The sequence below is a fragment of the Anastrepha obliqua genome, chromosome 4 (assembly GCF_027943255.1).
Source record: "Anastrepha obliqua isolate idAnaObli1 chromosome 4, idAnaObli1_1.0, whole genome shotgun sequence".
Taxonomy (NCBI): Eukaryota; Metazoa; Arthropoda; class Insecta; order Diptera; family Tephritidae; genus Anastrepha; species Anastrepha obliqua.
In genome coordinates, this window is record NC_072895.1 from 98,877,126 (window position 1) to 98,897,841 (window position 20,716).

The window sequence follows — 20,716 nt, forward strand, 5'->3', positions numbered from 1 at the left end:
AGAATAATCGCCATTCTATCATTCCTGTATGTACCTGTGTGTATGCATATCAAATAAGGCAAGCTCTTGTTTGTTTTGTATAGAAGAGCAAAGTATGATGGGAAATTGAGGAGGTCGACATGTTTCTGCACGCCCACGTTGCTGGTGCGGTGGAAAACAAGTGTTTTCGTGGGATGTTGATGCGCTTTTAATTGAATGTTAATACGATATTGACATGAAATAAAAGTGATAAATATATTTTTTGGTAAGTGGAGAACGCATTCGGTGTGCGAAATCAGAGCAAAGAGTACGAACTAACATAGGAAAAGCGACGGAAATTTGCAGGTAATAAAAAGGACAATAAATGGAAAGAAAATGTAAAATGTACTGTATTTAAGTGAATGGAATGTGAAGTAAGTCAAAATAAAATGCAAAAAAAATTAATTTAATCTAATTAAATTAATCAATCAAACAAATAATAAAAATAGATTCTTATTAAATAAAAACTAAAATTAAATAAATTAAACAACAAATTAATTAAATTAAATTAAAAGTTAACTCATTACAGCAAAAATAATTAAAAAATTAGAAAAGAAACAAAATAAAACATCATAAAAAATGGAGCAAAAAATAAAATAAAATATTTAAAAGAGATAAACTCAAACCAAAAATCCAATAAAAATTAATATATATAAATTATTTAAAAAATTTAAACAAGAGCAGTAAAAGAAATAAGATAAATTTTATATATATATATATATAATTGGCACGCAAACCCTTTTTGGGTGTTTGGCCGAGGTCTTCCTCCTATTTGTGGTGTGCGTCTTGATGTTCTTCCACAAATGGAGGGACCTACAGTTTCAAGCCGACTCCGAACGGCAGATATTTTTTATGAGGAGCTTTTTCATGGCAGAAATACACTCGGAGGTTTGTCATTGCCTGCCGAGGGGCGACCGCTATTAGAAAAAACTTTTTCTTAATTTTTTGATCTTTCACCGAGATTCGAACCGACGCTCTCTCTCAGAATTCTGAATGGTAGTCACGCACTAACCCATTCGACCACGGCGGAAACGATAAATGAAATAAAAAATAAAAGGAATTATTTAAAAAAGTTAAACTCAAACAAAAAGTCCAATAAAAAATTTTATAAATTATTTAAAAAATTTAAGCAACAACAGTAAATGAAATAAGGTGAATTGTTTAAAAAAGTTTAACAAAAAACGATAAATGAAATAAAAAATAAAATAAAAAAAAAATAAAAAAAAATAAAAAAATGAAACAAATTAAACGACCTAATTAAATAATAAATATAAAGGGTGGTTAAGTTTCAAGGGCCAGTGTTGATTTTGAATAAAATACAATTTTTTTAGGAAATTATTCTCATTTCTCTTTATGATGATAATATTATTACGTATGGAACAAAATATCGGTCAAATGGCCGCCGCGGCTTCGGCGGCACACCTCCATCCGATGGTCCAAATTTTCGATAACGCTGAGGCATAATTGAGGTTCTATGCCATTAATGTGCCGAATCATCTCATCCTTTAGCTCTTGAATTGTTGCTGGCTTATTGACATACACCTTTTCTTTCAAATAACCCCAAAGAAAGAAGTCCAACGGTGTCAAATCACATGATCTTGGCGGCCAATTGACATCGCCGCGACGTGAGATTATTCGGCCATCAAATTTTTCGCGCAAAAGAGCCATTGTTTCGTTAGCTGTGTCACAAGTGGCACCGTCCTGTTGAAACCACACATCGTCCACGTCCATATCTTCCTATTCGAGCCATAAAAAGTTCGTTATCATCTCACGATAGCGAACACTATTCACTCTTGGATTATCATTCACCCAAATGCGGCAATTCTGCTTATTGACGAATGAACTGAGGTGAAAATGTACGCGATATTCATTTTGATTTGAACGCCCGTTTTCATAATAAGCCTGAATAACTTTAGCGCGTTGCTCGATTGTGCATCTTTCCATGCTTCAAATTGAATTAGTCGGAAATTGAAAACCGTCAAATGAAATGCAGAAAAGAATTTGACGTTTAGGTGTGGTGCACATTCAACATCGGCCCTTAAAATTTAACCACCCTTTATAATGTATTGCTTGTCAGTTTATATACCGCAGCTATCCAGTTCATAAGTGTCAAATGTGACGGACGTAAAACGCCATTTGCAAAAATTATAAATCCTTCAATAGGGTGAATAATTTTGCGCCACCTTGTCTATCTCTCCCTTCCCTACCGCATCACATCTTTCAAACTTAATTAAATAAAAATTCAAATTTAATAAATTACATTCCCTTATTTTTATCACAGCGCCATGGCTCATCCTAAATTGAAGCCCAAGAAAACTGGTCGTTCCGTGTCACCACTCTATGCTGCATTCAGGCGCACTTGGCTGGCATTTTGTTCTTCGACCAGCATACATGGCTTGAAATATATTCAAGATAGGGATACAAACAAGTTGGTGCGGTAAGTTAGAGAATGTTTTTCCATGTAAAGAAATATGGCAAAACGTTTTTCCAACAGAGAGAAACTTATTCATATAATAATACATAAAAAGGAAACTATGTACATATCTGGGACCAAGACGTTGAAATCCATTTCCTTAAAGTTCTCGATCACGATTTTTGAATTTGAACCTCATGGATTCATCGTTTCAGAAATCTTGTAGTTTTCCAGAATGCGACCGTGGTGTAGTCACGCAGAAGTCCACTCAATTATGACAATACTCGAAAACGTGGTGGAAATATTAATGATTCAGGATGAAGTACCGCAGTCGCTCCCCAAGTGTTCGTGCGTATGCCGCAGTAGTGAAAATCATGAATGGAACTACATACATATCTACAGTTCAAAAGAAAAATATTTAGATCTCCTTACATTTGTGTTTTTCTTTAGTAGAAAGGAAGCAGTCTTCCTACTCCTATGTATATTAAAAAGCAACTTATATGTCTTTCATCTTTCAGTTTCATCTGGATGCTCATCACTTTACTTATGTTCATCTGTGCTATTGCGATGGTGATCACCTTTTACTTGGACTACCGCAGCAATCCGACGCGCATGAATATTGAAACAGATAATGCTCCAGTCGAGAGCCTAACTTTCCCAGCCGTAACCATCTGTCCAGAGGCGCTCCATAATGTGCAACGTATTAAAGTATACCTAGAGACGCTGTAAGTGGGCAGAGTGGTGGACGGCAATACTCTTTTGCCTAGTCATTACTCTCTCATACGTATGTCATACTTTTTCTCCACTTTCGCGTTTGATTTTGGAACTCTCTTAGCCAAAACTTAGATTTAACTTAGTTTTCATAGAAACTTGGAAATGATAGGCTCACCTAAGAAATGTAGAATTATGTCTAAGTCTTGGGTAACAGGGCTCTTACGTAGCAATGCATTCGTTCAAACACAACCTCTAGTCTCCTTTTATCTTGTGCCTGCAAGTATGTTTGTGTATCACAGAATGCTCGTCGCTAGTTTAGTGCGCCATTTGCTGAGCTCTCACACAAATGTACTTGCAAGTTATATATTATAAGTAACTTTCCCCTTTCGCTCTCGCTCTCTTCATTATCTAACTGTAATAATTAGCTATGTAAGTTATATATTTAATTGTTGTAATTGTTGTAATAGTAAATGGGGAACTCTTTCTCTCTTCATTTTAAGTATAAATCTAACTGTTAAAATAAATTGAATAAGTATAGTTTTTAATGTTAAAAGTAGTCTTCAAAGTCACCTTGAAGAGTAAAGACAAATTCAAACTTGTGCTATTTTAATAAAGATAAATTAAATTATAATAAACTAAAAAATAAAACTTCAACAATTTATTTTATTTTCAAAAATAAATTTAACTGGCGACGAGGATGGGATATGTTAGTTAAAACATATCCAGTGATAATCGGCAAAAGAAAAGTTTAAAATTTTCAAGAAACCGATGTGAACCGCAAATAATTCAAGTGGACATTACTAAAGTGTGGCAAAAAGCGAAATTTTTGTAAACTTAAAAACTAAAAACTAAACTAAAAAAAATATTTCGTGTAATAACTAATCCGAAAGAATAGTTCTAACAAATTTATGATCGTTGAAAATAATTTGAACTTAGCGCAGTTGAGTGCAAAACGGCAAATTTGTGCATAATTTGTGAGCAATTTTACTGCCCAAATTGATATGACTACCGTACATACATATATTTAAAGCGGACAAAATCTTTGACAAACAAGAAAAAAGATTCGCTTCGTAAAAAAACAAAAAAAAAGGAAAAGAAATTACTAGAAGTTAAAAGTTAACGGAAAAAGAGAAGAAAGTGTACGGTGTGCATTCCAGTGCTAACGGCGTGAAAGACGAAAGAGAAAGCAAGCCAGCTATCATTAGAGAAAGCAGCAGAGCAGCGTGTGCTTAGAACAACAACAACACCCACAATGGCTTTGACGTTAGCTGAGAGCTTGCGTGAAGCGAGGAGCTTGCCTGCATTTAACGGGAGCAGTGAATATACGCTCAGCAACTACCTGAGGGACGTCGCAACTGTGTTGCAGCTAACGCCAGCAGAACATGTACAGACAATAAAAACAGTATTAAGCAATAGACTGCAAGGTAAGGCGTTAAAGGCGGTCGAAACCTTATTTAACCCTACATGGGAAAGTATAATAGTTAAGCTTAAGGAGGAATTTGGAGTAAAAAGAAGTTTTTTTAATTTAAGAAGTGACGCACTAAACGAAGAAGCTAGGAACATTGAGGAATTACATTATAAATTAAGTAAAATTTTAAGTTTAATGAACACAAAGTATAGCTTAGAACCTGACATTTTGTATACACCTGAACATAATGAAAAACTAATTTTTGATATTTATGTAAACTACTTACCTATTAGTATTAAATCTCTTTTGCTACAAAATAATATTAGATCTATTAACATAGCTTATACATTTTATTTAGAAAATAATATATTAAAAGATATAAAACTAGTAAATAATAAACAAGCGAATAGTTTTGCGCATAAAAGTTTTCAAAATAATAATTATTATCCAAATAACAATACCTTTCCAAATAATAACTTTCAAAATGCAAATAATTCATTAAATAGGAATGTTTTTCAAAGATTTCAAAATTCAAGCAACTTTCCTAATTATAGTAGCCGTAATAACAGAAATAATAGTGGTGGTTTTAATAATTGTAACAGAAATTTCAGAAATTTTCCAACACAAACTTTTAACACATTTAACAGAAATAATCATCAACAACAAACCCAAAATTATGACTTAGAAAATTTTTGTAATTTACGACAAAATCATTCATATAATAGACATTTAAGTAATAATGAAGAACCAATGGAAATTGATGCAATTCATGTTACAGAAAATTTTCCTGTGCAGCCTCGAAATTATCATTACCCATAGTAATATTAACTATAAATAATACAAAAACAAGATGCCTAATTGATAGTGGTGCTGCTACTACCCTCGGAGATTATAATTTTTTTTCCAATATAGGAATAAAGAAAAGTTTAATAAAACCAATTTTATTAAATACCCTGGTCGGTAATAATATTATTATAGATGAAGTGATAGTAAATGTGCCGGATGAATTCAAAGAAAAAAATAGCACCATGTCTGTTAAATTAATTAATTTTATTGATAAAAAATTCGATTGCATAATAGGAATAAATATTTTACAGCCCTTTGGAGCTATAATAGATTTTCAAAATAATACTCTTAAAGTAAATAATAATGAAATAAAACTAATTGACTATAAATTTAACATTTCTTATGAGGAAATTAATTATATAGAAAAATTTGAGCTGGATAAATTCAAAGATTTAATGCCTACAAACTTAAATAAGGAAGAAAATAAGTTATTAGAAAATTTTTTACATAAAAATAAAAAGACGTTTTATATTAAAAACCAAAATTTAACTACAACTACCTGTGTAAAACATAAAATAATAACTACTTCTAATAAAATAGTATACTGCAAGAATTATAGGCATCCACAGATTTTAGAAAATGAAATAGAAAAGCAAATAAATGAAATGTTAAAAGAAAATATAATACGCCCCAGCAAATCGCCTTATAATTCCCCTTTGTGGATTGTTAAAAAGAAGTCCGATAATTCGAACCAGCAGAAATGGCGATTAGTTATAGACTTTAGGAAGCTAAATGAAATAACTGTGGATGACAAATTTCCTCTGCCAAATATAGAGTCATTATTTGACAAGTTAGGTAAGGCACAATATTTCTCGTCCTTGGACCTTGCGAAAGGCTTTCATCAGGTTTTGATGGAGGAAAGCGACATTGAGAAAACGGCTTTTTCAACGCCCCGTGGTCACTTCGAGTTCATTCGAATGCCCTTCGGTCTCAAAAACGCGCCCGCTACATTTCAGCGAATGCTAAACTACATTTTGGCTGATTATATAAATAAAATTTGTATAATTTATATGGATGATATACTAGTCTTTTCAACCTCGCTAACCGAACACTTAGAAAGCTTGCAAAAGGTATTTAATAAACTGAATGACTACAATTTAAAGGTTCAAATAGATAAGTGTAGATTCTTATCGAAAGAAACAAACTTTCTTGGTCATATCATAACAAATAATGGGATAAAGCCCAACCCCGAGAAAATTAATATAATACAAAACTTGGAGCTACCAAAGTCAGTAAAAGAAATTAAATCGTTTTTAGGTTTAACCGGATATTACCGGAAATTCATTAGGAACTATTCCTTTGTTGCTAGCCCTATAATAAAATATTTAAAAAAAAATAGTAAAATTGATATTAATGACAAATCTTATATTGACGCTTTCGAAAAATTGAAGAAAATTTTAACAAATCCACCAATATTATGCTATCCAGACTTTAATAAAAAATTTGTATTGACCACGGATGCAAGCAATGCTGCTATTGGCGCGGTGTTGAGCCAGGATGGCAAACCAGTAAGTTACGCCAGTAGGACTTTAAATGGACATGAAAAAAACTACTCAACGCTGGAAAAAGAATTATTAGCCATTGTATGGTCAGTGAAATATTACCGTCCACACCTTTTTGGTCGAAAGTTTGTAGTTCAAACTGATCATCAGCCTTTGAAATGGCTTTATTCACTTAAAGAGCCCAATTCTAGAATCATCCGATGGAAAATATTATTAGATGAATTTGATCTCGATATTGAATATATTAAGGGAAAGGAGAATAAAGTAGCTGATTTTTTGAGCAGAGTTGAAGTAAATCATAGTACGGAAGAATATTTAAATATTAATTTCTTTAGAATAAATAAAATCGTTAATAAATATAGGACGCAAATAAGAATAGTTAAAAATAAAAATAAAGAAACCGAAATACTTTTTAAAAAATATAAAATAATATACGTGTCTGAGAATGACTTAAATAATACTCATTATTTGAATGATTTATTTAGACGTGAAATAAAAAAAGGAAAAATTGGGGTATACTCGGAGCTTGACAATAATAAATATAATATAATACAGAACAAATTAATTGAATTATTTTCTAATAACAATAAAATAAATTTCATAAATTGTACTAAAGTTGCAAGTGATATTGAATCCGATGAATCTTTATTGAATATCATTGATGATATTCATATTAAAGGTAACCATAGAGGAATCCAGGAGAATTTCGAAGAATTAAAAGATAATTATTATAATCCTAAATTATTAAAATTTATAAATAGATATTGTAATAACTGCAGAATATGTAATGAAAACAAATATGACAGAAAACCAATAAATAAAATATTTCAACATACTCCAACACCAGAAAAACCAAATGAAATAGTACATATCGATATTTTTCAGATACAAAAGACTAGTTTTTTGACAACAATAGACAAATTTACGAAATTAGGAACGGCACATAAACTAAATGACAAAAATATGGTAACAATTAAAACTAAAATCGAAGAGCGAATCGCATTTTTAGGAAAACCTGATAAAATTATTATGGATAATGAATTTAATAATGCACTTATAAAGTTGTTCTGTCAAGAAAATAATATAGAAACTCATTTTACAACACCGAATTCGCACACAGGAAATTCAGATGTAGAAAGAATGCATTCGACTCTCTTAGAGCATATAAGAATATTAAAAAACGCTGAAAATATTAATGACTCTGAAGAATTAGTACTAAAAGCAATTAATTACTATAATAATACAATTCACAGCACGACTAAATTAAAACCAATTGATTTTATAAATAAGTTACATATAAATTTAAAAGAGGTTAAAGTAAGATCTGAAGCAATTAAAAAGAAAACCATTGATAAAGAAAATATTAAAAGAGAAAATATTACACTTAATTTACAAAAATCTAATTTATATATTAAAAATCCTACTGCAATTAGACAAAAAACTGCTAAAAGATTTAACAGATACCACCACAGCAACCCTAATAAAGTAGACACTGCACAATTTAGACGCCCATTAAAGTCTATAAAATAAAATAAAAATAAATAAAAAATAAAAAAAATAGTAATAAAAAAAATGAAATGGATTTGTAGAGCAAAACATGGAAAACTATTCGTTAATATATTTTTTTATATTAAATCACACTATATTTATTTTTTTAAAATGTAAACTATAGAATAAGAAATGAATATTTATGGCTAATATAGTTTAATATTTATCTTGGAAAAAAACCCCTAAACAACTTAAATATATTTCATGTTTTATGTTAAGTTGTGATTTAAATCTGTATCACTATAAGAAACTATTAAATTTTCGGATTGTATATTTGTAAAAGATTCGACGAGACTCGAATTCTTTAAGGAGAGGCGAGTTATATATTATAAGTAACTTTCCCCTTTCGCTCTCGCTCTCTTCATTATCTAACTGTAATAATTAGCTATGTAAGTTATATATTTAATTGTTGTAATTGTTGTAATAGTAAATGGGGAACTCTTTCTCTCTTCATTTTAAGTATAAATCTAACTGTTAAAATAAATTGAATAAGTATAGTTTTTAATGTTAAAAGTAGTCTTCAAAGTCACCTTGAAGAGTAAAGACAAATTCAAACTTGTGCTATTTTAATAAAGATAAATTAAATTATAATAAACTAAAAAATAAAACTTCAACAATTTATTTTATTTTCAAAAATAAATTTAACTTGCACTCATAGAAGTCTGAACGTACATAGTGTTTTCTGACCAATGGCAAAGCAGTATCGCTCGTATGCTCGTGAGCAATAGCGCGCATGAGAGAGTAAACTAAAAATCGAGAATGATATCTTAATTTGAAATAAACTTTGTCTTGAACTGTCATTAATGATGTAATACAATTTCTACTTACGTTTCTCAGCCAACTCCCTCCCGGCTTCAATATTACCCAGATCATCGTGGCTTTGAGCATCTCCTACGGCTTCATAAATGACGATAATAGCCCTAGCAAAGGCGATATTGATTTATTAGAAAAACTTATGCAGATGAATAATATAAGCATGCTGGCATTCATGGAAAACGTGCATTGGAAATGTGACCAATTTTTAATTCGATGTCGTTTTCAAATGCGGACTGTAGAATGTGAAAAATTATTCCATGCTTCTCGTACATTCTTTGGCTACTGCTGCTCCTTCAACCTCAACCAATACGGGTGAGAATAAAGTTTTTTTATTATGCATATAAACATCCGCAAATATAAGTTAAGCAGAAATAACTGCTGGTCACTTGTGTAAACGAACATACTCTGTGCTGTCCAACTATCGAACATCATACACATACGACTCTAAAACATTCCATGCAGTTACAATGCAAGTGTGAGTCGGCTGCTGTGAGAGCGAGTGCAGTTAACAGCGAGCATCATACGCATCGCTCGCAGTTGCTATGCAAGCGCCAACCGACTGCTGTGAGAGCGAACAGAGCAGTTAACAGTAAAGAGCAATTAAGACAATGGACCAGCTTGGAGATAACTACGATTGCTAGCTTTCTAAACTTACAATATTATTCTGAATTATTTTGTTAAGAAACAAATATTTATAATATAAACGCAAATATTTACAATATAATTTATACGCTAAGGCGAATTGTATGGAAAAGAGTAATGAGCAATATTAACTTTTTTGAAAATGCAAGGCGTTTCCATTTAGCAAGTCAAGACTAACATTGAGCCTTAATCTTATTTTCTCTCATTCTGCATTTTATATATCTACCGTCCTCTCTCTCCCCCTCTTTTCATCTCTCATTTGCACACACAGCTATGCTCATCTATTATTTACATAATTTGTATTCTTATTCCCCTTACAGCATGAACTACACTGGTGCAAAGGCCCGTGCTGGCGTATTTGAAGGTCTCTCTCTGGTACTTTACTACAATGACTCAAACTTTGATGAGATACGTGTGAACTCGAATGGCTTCAAAGTGCTACTCTCTGACAACGGTGCCTTTCCTAGCGCCCATTCTATAATAAAATTTGCATCGCCCAAACAAGAAACCTTTTTGAGCATACGTCCAGTAGAGACTTATTGTTCGCGAAACGTTAAAAAGTTATCGGTGGAGGAACGTCAATGTGTGCTGCCACATGAATTTCCTCTCAAATATTTTCGAAAATATATGGACACTAATTGCGAGCTTGAGTTTCGAGTGCGAAATATGCTTAAAATGTGTGGTTGTTTGACGTATTTCTTCTATACAAATCGTACAAACGATCGCATCTGCTCGTTCAAGGATATACCCTGTTTAGTGGATAATTTCGGTGAGTTGTGCAGGGCGATAAAACTCTGTATTTTCAAAACTTATTTATTGTATTGTTTAATGTCATTTATAGCAAGCATTATAGGACGTTTTAAAGCTAACCAATCAGTTTGTCCGAATAGCTGTGAGTTAATTGACTTTAATGCGGAACTGTCGAGTTCAGAATTTAATATCGATATACCAACCGTGGATGATTTTTAGTAAGTAATAACTAAATAAATACATTTTTTGCTACGAAAGATTACACAGTGAGACAAACTTTTATTGATTTTCTGCACTAAGAACCGGACTATAATGTTTCGTAGTTTCGAATTTCCAAAACAGAAATCAAATGCAATTCAAAATGTTCCAAGATCAGTCCTGTTTCTTCGGAATATTTGGGTAATTAAAGAAAATGTAAGAAATATCTCCAGACCACCGGCTGAATAGCGACAAATCTGATTGAAAGTCTCAAATATTTACAGGTCGCAGAAAACGAGTTTACGAGACTTTCCGCATTGTTAAAAAAGACCGTGAAATATTATATAAAATCTCCTATTTTATAAATTAAAAAGCGTTATTAAATTCTAACATTTAATCACGAAAAAAACTGTTAACCACTTTTCAAATTTTTTCAAATTTTTCCTCACTACAGTTCAGGTATCCAAGAAAATTATACTGTGGTTCATATTTTCCTAAACAATCAAGTCTATCGACGTGTCAGGCGTGATCTGCTCTCAAATATGGTCGCTCTAGTTTGTGAGTATCTTATGTAATATACAGTGCCGAGCATAATTGAGTGCATCATGAGTTTTTTTTGTAAAGTTGGAATTTATATTGTAAATATTAAAAAAGGTATGCACTCAGTTGCGCTCGCCACTGTAAGTTACCTTAATTTGAAAATTACTAACTTTTATTTTTTCAGCAAATTTGGGCAGCGCCTTCAGCCTGTTTGCGGGCATAAGTATGGTCTCGATAGTTGAAATTATCTACTACTTAACGGTGATTTTGAGAAAACACTACAAAGAAGAGGTAAAAGCGCGTCAAAAGCTGCGCACATAAATGGGAAAGCAATTTTTTTGCTCAAGAAAAAAAAAAACCGGGATGTGGATGCCAAGCCGAGGCAAAGTCACAATTAAGTTTAGTCAGCCTTAAACCATGAAAGATTCATAGTTATAGTCAAAGTCAATTTGAAAATCAAAGTTAAAATCAGAGTCAACATCAAAGTCACATTTAATGTTAAAATAGAAGGCAAAGTTAAATTAAAGCAACAGATAAAGATAAATTTTAAATTACAACCAAATTTAAAGATAATGTCGAAGATGAAGATAAACTCCAGTTCAAAGAGGTGGTTTAAAAATAAAATTGAAAGTCACAGTTAAAGTCAAAGTCAAGGTCAAAGTTAATAACAAAGTGAAAGTCAAAGTTAAAGCTATAAATAAAGTCAAATTTAAAATTAAAACCAAAGTAAGAGATAAGGTTGAAGATAAATATAAAGTCCAATCCAAAACCGTTGTTAAAGATCAAATTGAAAATTGGCGTTACAGTTAAAGTCAAAGTTAGAGTTGAAGGTAGAGTAAAATTCAAAGAAATGAAGTCACAATAAAATTCAAAGTATTGGTCAAAGTTAAAACTAAAGTTCAACCTAACCTAAGTTCAAGTTAAATCAAAATCAAATTGAAAGTTACAATTAAGACTGAAGTCAAGGTCAAAGTTAATAATAAAGTCAAAGTTAAAGTCAAAGTCAAGGGCAAAGATGAAAATGAAGTCAAAGTAAAATTCAAAATTGTGGCTAAAGTAAAAGTCAGAGTCATATAAAGAGAGTCAAATTCAAAGTTAAAGTAAATGTCAGATAAAGACAAAATCGAATTCAAAATTAAAGTCAAGACTAAAGGCAATGATAAAGGTAAGACCATTTTTATTGTTGGGTGTGGTTATAGTCGCAGTTAGAATCAAACTCGCAGTCTGAGCCAAAATTTAAGTCAAGACAAAAATTAAAGATACATTCAAAGATAAAGTTAAGGTCAAAGATAAAGATAAGGTTGAAGATAAATATAAAGTCCAATCCAAAACCGTTGTTAAAGATCAAATTGAAAATTGGCGTTACAGTTAAAGTCAAAGTTAGAGTTGAAGGTAGAGTAAAATTCAAAGAAATGAAGTCACAATAAAATTCAAAGTATTGGTCAAAGTTAAAACTAAAGTTCAACCTAACCTAAGTTCAAGTTAAATCAAAATCAAATTGAAAGTTACAATTAAGACTGAAGTCAAGGTCAAAGTTAATAATAAAGTCAAAGTTAAAGTCAAAGTCAAGGGCAAAGATGAAAATGAAGTCAAAGTAAAATTCAAAATTGTGGCTAAAGTAAAAGTCAGAGTCATATAAAGAGAGTCAAATTCAAAGTTAAAGTAAATGTCAGATAAAGACAAAATCGAATTCAAAATTAAAGTCAAGACTAAAGGCAATGATAAAGGTAAGACCATTTTTATTGTTGGGTGTGGTTATAGTCGCAGTTAGAATCAAACTCGCAGTCTGAGCCAAAATTTAAGTCAAGACAAAAATTAAAGATACATTCAAAGATAAAGTTAAGGTCAAAGATAAAGATAAGGTTGAAGATAAATATAAAGTCCAATCCAAAACCGTTGTTAAAGATCAAATTGAAAATTGGCGTTACAGTTAAAGTCAAAGTTAGAGTTGAAGGTAGAGTAAAATTCAAAGAAATGAAGTCACAATAAAATTCAAAGTATTGGTCAAAGTTAAAACTAAAGTTCAACCTAACCTAAGTTCAAGTTAAATCAAAATCAAATTGAAAGTTACAATTAAGACTGAAGTCAAGGTCAAAGTTAATAATAAAGTCAAAGTTAAAGTCAAAGTCAAGGGCAAAGATGAAAATGAAGTCAAAGTAAAATTCAAAATTGTGGCTAAAGTAAAAGTCAGAGTCATATAAAGAGAGTCAAATTCAAAGTTAAAGTAAATGTCAGATAAAGACAAAATCGAATTCAAAATTAAAGTCAAGACTAAAGGCAATGATAAAGGTAAGACCATTTTTATTGTTGGGTGTGGTTATAGTCGCAGTTAGAATCAAACTCGCAGTCTGAGCCAAAATTTAAGTCAAGACAAAAATTAAAGATACATTCAAAGATAAAGTTAAGGTCAAAGATAAAATTAAGGTCAAAGATAAAGTCAAGGTCAAAGTTAAAGTCAAGGTCAAAGTTAAAGTCAAGGTCAAAGTTAAAGTTAAGATCAAAGTTAAAGTCAAGGTCAAATATGAAGCAAAGACAAAGTCTAATTCACACTTGTGGTCAAAGCCAATGCCAGAATCAGAGCTGAAGTTAAGCTCGAATTCAAACTTAATAATCAAACTAACAAAGGGAGGAAGTCAAAACCAAAGTAAAATTCAAAGTCAAGAAGAAGAATAGAGTCAAATTCAATTTTGTGTTTAAATTCAAAGCAAAAGTCAAAGTCAAAGATAAAATTTAAATAAATGTCAAAGTCAAAATCAAATTTAGAGTTCAAGTCAAAGTCAAAGCAAAGAAAATAAATTTAAAAAACCGAGAAAGTCAAAAATCAAAGTTGAGGTAACTCAATTAATTTTTAGCTCCTCAAATTAATTGATAAGGAAACGATAATAAAACGGTGAATTGCAGTACAAAAGTATTAAAAACACAAAACTACACATAACAGATGTGAAACTTTCAAGGCAGACAAAGAAAGCGGGAGACCCCCGAGAGAGAATGAGAGAGAGAGAGAAAGAATATACTGTGAGCGTCAAAATAAAGTGTACAAAGCATTTTGTTATAATAGGGATTTTATTTCAGTCTTTTATAACAAAACAATATATTTTAATTTCATGTTTTTTAAATTAGTATTTGACTCTCTACTAATTAATTACTAGAAAACAACAAAAAAATAAATTACAACAACAAAATTTGTATGACAAAAACAAGATTTAGTGCATATTTTACGCGTCAAAATAAAGTGTACAGAGATATATTTTACAATACTGATACCGATTTAATATTTTGTTGATTTCCCTTTTGCTTCGATAACGGAGGATAGTCTTCAGGGCATCGACTCAGCTAGTTTTTTTGGCACGTCAGATGAGATTTTATCCTACTTTTCCTTTATAGCGAGTTTCAGCATATCCAAATTGGTGATTGTCCTTTTCCGGATTTGGTGGTCTAAATGCTCCCACAAATGTCCAATAGGGTTTAAGTCCAGTGACTGTGGAGGATGATCCAATGCCTTAGGAGTACGATAAAGCAGCCATTGTTTTACTATTTTTGCTGTGTGCTTGGGATCATTATCTTGTTGAAAGATTTAAGATCCCTGCAAGTCTAATTTCTGCACACTGGTTAGTAAAATAGGTATTTTGTAAAATATTCAGATAATCTGTTCTGTTCATGGTACTTTCAATAAAAACCAAATGGCCAACTCCGCTTGCCGCCATACATCCCCACACCATCGCCGAACCCCCTCCGTGCTTAACTGCGGTTATCAAATTTTGGTCGGCATACTCTTTATTTTTGGTTCTCCAGACTTTAACCGGGTTTTTCTGCCCAAATACCTCGAACTTACTTTCATCGCTAAACAGGACATTATTCCAGAAAGAAACATCCCGATTTTCGTATTTTTTTGCATAATCAAGACGTTTTTTTGATTAACTGTCGATATTAGCGGCTTTTTTCGTGGGAGATTACCTTGTAATCCATTTGCGTGCAACGCTCGACGTATTGTACTGGCACTTACGCTAGTATCTGATGCAGTTGAAACTTCTTGTGATATTTTGACGGCACTTTTAAAGGGATTTTTCTTCACATCACGCACTATAGACCTTACTTCAGTCTCATTTAAAATTTTTGGACGGCCTGCGCCTTGGCGATTTTCTACTTTGCCAAGCTTTTTGTATTTGTCAACTATTTTTTTAACAATAGAGCCAATTTCACAAAAGGTTTTACCTTCATTGCGAAGCTTTAATACCAGTTCTCTAACATCAGTCGAAGTTTGTTTACCCATTATTAAAAAAAATAAATAATAGAATTTAATTTACTGTAGACAAAAACTTTTCACTCTACCGATCGCAATGAATTAAAATACAATATGAAAAAAGTTTCAATGCATCGAAAAAGGAAGTATACAAGCAAATATAACGGTATTTTTTACCGTACAACATCGCAAAAATGCTACTGATGTACGCTGTACACTTTATTTTGACGCGTAAAATATGCACTAAAACTTGTTTTTGTTTTACAACTTTTGTTGTTGTAATTTATTTTTTTGTTGTTTTCTAGTAATTAGTAGAGAGTCAAATACTAATTTAAAAAACATGAAATTAAAATATATTGTTTTGTTATAAAAGACTGAAATAAAATCCATATTATAACAAAATGCTTTGTACACTTTATTTTGACGCTCACAGTATGTCTAAATAAATTCATAACAATTTGCAGAGAATACAAATAGATAAAATTTACAAAAAACGGAGAAGTGTCGACCGGTGTAGGTAAACGCCGGACACAAACCGTGGCAACAAAGTGCACTACTCCGAGCGTTTATCGCCCGCACAAACGCAGCGATTCGAGGACCGCAACAAAGGCAATCCCAATAAATCCGACGCCGGAATGGATAGCACTTTAAAGTACGCACAAGCACTAGCCAGGAAACGGAAATAAGCGTCAAAAAAAAGCATCAAAAAAAAAAAAAGCGCCAAAAAAATTGGGACCAAAAAAACGCCCAACGCCCAGTAGGCACCAAGGAAATATAACGCCAAAAAGTAGGCACCAAAAATATATTTCCTACAAGTGTGCACCAAAAAACAACCTCCAAAGAGGAGGCAGTGTGATTTCTCCCTAGATATTAGCATCCATAAAGAAAAACTCGGGGAAAAATAGCCTAAAGAGTATCTAAGATATATATAAGGTATAGCTCTCTCTCTCTCCTTTTTCTCTACGTTATATGTTTTTTCTCTCTTGCGGAACGAAAATGCCCAAAACGTTGCATGGCCTTGATATTTTACTCTCCATTCTCGCTCGTCCATCGACGCCTAAGATGTTTCACTTCAAAAACAAAAAGTAAACAAAGTAAAACAAAGTATTAATAAGCAAAGTGGATACGACTAAAAGGTGGCACAAACACAAGCTTAATTTTAAAATTCATTTCCTTGAAAAATTAAATAAAATGAGAAAAAGTATTTCGCTTTTACTAGAGAATGACTTTATTATTTATAGAATACGATTTAATTTGCGTTCCAGCCTCGGTTTGTTTCACAGTAGCTCATCGTCTTAATACAATTTTCACCAATCTTGTTGATGGTTTCTTGTTGTTGAAATGGTCGAGTATTTCTACTGAAATAATCCTAATTAGCGACTAGCGCCGTTTTGCATTTAGAGCCATTTCATGAGATCCAAATACTCGTATAACAGTAAATTGTTTACCTCTATGTCTGAGATTTTATTAATTTGCTGTAGGTAACGCTTACCGAACGAGCGAAGTCTGGTTCTGGCTAAACCTAGACATTCGCATAAATAGTGGAAAAGATTGTCTTTCACCACCTCCGCCTGACAGCTTCAACAGATGGGATTGAAATAAAGGTTAAGTTTAACTGCATGATCCCCTACCTTCCCCAGTGACCTGTAAAAGGTGTAGTGATACGTGAAATGTTTAAGCGAGAGCATCCTAACAGGTTATTCGTCCTCCGGATGTTGTACGACGGCTACCTTCTTTCGGCTAAAGCATAGTAGGGTGAAGTAACGGTTGTTTTTATTGTAATGAATGGGATAGCAACTGCCACCGCCTCTGCTATGTCTAGTGCTGAACCTTTTCTTGCCAGCTCACCTGCTATCTCATTACCCTCTATATTCCTATATCGGGGAACCCGTATCAAAGTAACTTGAAGCCAGTCACCAAGCAGTTCTAGCACTGTAAGACTAGTTTAGATGAGGTGGAATTGGAATTTAAGGCCTTGATAGCTGCTTGACTATCTGAAAAGATAACTATCTACTCTTGCACCACTTTTTATTTATTTTTTTTGTCGGGACAGACTAGCAAGTGCAGCACTCAAACACAATTAAATCCATTGCACTCCACTCGGATTCCCTTTTAGTTTTCTTTAAATCTACTCGACCTCCGAAAGAATCTGAAAACATATTGTGGTGCCAAGGAGCCAAGATGGTCGCTTCTTAACACATCAGTGCCAAAAACCTCAAGCCTGATTCGAGCGAATTCGAAGGCGGGGCAGATGTACAGAAAGTGGTCCGCCGTCCCATCCTCCTCTCCACATGCTGGGCAGAGTGCATTGCCTACAGAAAGTGGCCCGCCATCAGTCCAACCAGCCTCCTACAGTCCTTCTGTGATAGGAGGAACTGCGACAGTCGGTCGTACATGACAGGTAACATCAGCTTTGTCCATCTGCAGCCTCTATCAGTCTGCCAAATTCGCTTGTGGGTTAGAGTAACCCGTTTGCTAACCGTGGCTTTGCTGGCTGCAGAAGGGAGTAGCAGAACGGGCTCTGGGCCAAGAAAGTTGGCCTCATAGCCCATGCTGCCTAAAGAGTCAGGGATCAGACTACTGTGTCTACCGACGTAGTTCAGCCTGGATTTACAGAACTCGACTACCCTTGAAGTGGTTCGGGGGCTGTCTAAGGTGAGGTTGGCTGTGGCTGCAGACTCATATATGTAGATCTGTTTCTCCATCTGTTTTCCACAACAAAGTTCATCGCCTCTTGAACAGCATACACCTTTGCTTGAAACACAGATGCATGCATTCCAAAAGCAAAGTGCAGTTTTGTCCCGCTGGATTCCACGTAGGCCCAAGAGCCGGAGCCGTGCTCGGTCCTGGAGCCATCCGCGAAAATGTGAAAACAGTATTTTCCGGGCTCATTTTCTGAGTTGGACCACAGTTGAGCCTCTGGCAGTACCACACCAATTTCTTTGTAGAGTTTAAGTAATTTGCAAGCTTTAGTGATCGCTTATAGTTTTTTTGACTGGAACACGCTGGCAGAGTCAGGAAAGCGAATTGGTTTGGATAAGTTGAACACCAGACTAGTGCCGCATATGTTACTAGCGGTCTTACAATGGATGTGTAAGACCAATTGGATAACTTTGGTTGAAGACCCCGTTTTCTTACTCCGTCTCATGAGTGCCCCGGGTAATTTAGAAGCCCTTATTACATTTTTTTTTTTTAATTCTAAGCACAATATTTATCTTTCGGTATGTCCGAAAAAAATTCTAAAGAGTATGAGTTACAGCGCCAAGGTGGCTAATAATAACTGCCATCACAATTCGACTAAAGAACTCAGCGTGCAAGAAAGCAATTGTTTGTTGGCCCATACCAAATATCGTTCTTCACCATGCCTTCAAAATCAGCCTACCAGAGCCGGTATTCATAACTCCGTCTGTTGGTCGAAATGATGTTGGCGGCAATATTTTCTCAAACAAAAATGCCCAATATAAAGGGTGATTTTTAGCTATCATCTTTTTAAACAGCTGACGCACGTTGCGTGTTTTGTTTTACTGTCAAACATCTTCAGTTTAGTTTATAATTTAACAAATCATTGAATTTTATTATAACAATGCGTGTTCTGCTAAGAAAGTTTATCGCGTGCTTCTTCCATTTTATGGTCAGTTTAATCGACCCACTGAAGCGGCTATTCGAGCTATTGTGACTAAATTTAGGACCAAATTTACATTATTGGACATCAAATCACCAACACTCTTACGTAGAGTGCGAACTGAAGAAAATATCGCAGCTGTACCGGCCAGTGTTAAAAATGACCATCAATTATCGATTCGTCGCCGTTCGCAGCAATTGGGCCTCTGTTACTCAACAACGTGGACAATTTTGCGAACGGATTTAGGTGTGAAGCTTTTCAAAATACAGCTGGTGCAAGATCTGAAGCCGAAGGACCTACCGCAACGCAGAATTTTTGGTGAATGGGCTCTTGGAAAGTTGGCCGGAGATCCACTTTTTTATCGAAAAATTTTGTTCAGCGACGAAGCTCATTTTTGGATCAATGGGTACGTAAATAAGCAGAATTGTCGATTTTGGAGTGAAGATCAGTAAGAAGATTTGCAAGAGCTACCAATGTATCCAGAAAAGGTCACAGTTTGGTGAGCGCTACCGTGAAATGATATCCAACTTTTTTTTGCCCAAAATGCAAGAGCTTGACTTGCATGACACGTGGTTTCAGCAAGACGGTCCCACATGCCACACAGCACGCGTAACAATGGACTTGTTGAGAGGCGAGTTCGGTGAACATTTTATTTCACGTTCGGGACCTGTCAATTGGCCACCCAGATCGTGCGATACAACGCCTTTAGATTATTTTTTGTGGGGCTATGTTAAAGCTCATTCAGACAAGCCTGCTTCAATTAACGCATTGGAAGACAACTTTAACCCTAGAATCGTAATATACGTAAATTTTACGTGTATGTCGCAAAAAAAAGTCAGTTACACTTTACCTTTTGGCGCTATCGCTACGACCTCTTGGCAGTGCTTCCTTTATTTTATTGTTGCATTAACAAGTGAATCATAAATCAGTTGTTACTTCGCGTTTAGCTATAATCGTTCTTTAAAAAAAAGTATGCACGTAAATTTTACGTGGTCTTGTTATTAGCGTATAAATATTTGTAAATGAAATTTATGTTCCGTGCGGTTTTCAGGAGAAATAAAAGAAAATAATGGAAAACTCAAGTCGTTGCCTTGCGGATGCAGAAATAGAAGCCCTCCTGGACAGTATTGACAGCGATGTAAGCTTTACTGAGGACAACCTTGAAGAGGAAGTTGATTTTGACAGTGACGATAGTTTGGAGGATCCAGACTACTCTCCTGAATTCCAGGAAAATACTTTTGAAGAGGAATTGATGAAAGCCGTGGAGTCCGCTCAAAAAATGGCATCTGAAAAAAAAATAAAGGTCCCCCGGCAAAAAATCAGAAGTCAGCACCAACTGTGCACCTACAACTAAATGACATTGAAGATGTATCCAGTTCTAATCCACTTTTGGGAAGGAATGGTCATGTTTGGAGTAGCAATCCAATGTATCGTAGTAGCGGAAGAACAATGGCTATGA

The 20,716-nt window shown here is 33.7% G+C and overlaps 1 protein-coding gene across 1 annotated transcript; it reads left to right on the forward strand.

Moving 5' to 3' along the window:
• Positions 1-257: 257 nt before the first annotated feature.
• Positions 258-11,745, forward strand: LOC129246271 (sodium channel protein Nach). Its single transcript, XM_054884962.1, has 8 exons — positions 258-324; positions 2,300-2,455; positions 2,950-3,156; positions 9,287-9,577; positions 10,228-10,676; positions 10,749-10,875; positions 11,310-11,413; positions 11,580-11,745. The coding sequence occupies exons 2-8, from the start codon at positions 2,304-2,306 to the stop codon at positions 11,714-11,716; spliced, it is 1,467 nt and encodes a 488-aa protein (XP_054740937.1). The 5' UTR covers positions 258-324; positions 2,300-2,303; the 3' UTR covers positions 11,717-11,745.
• Positions 11,746-20,716: the final 8,971 nt, after the last annotated feature.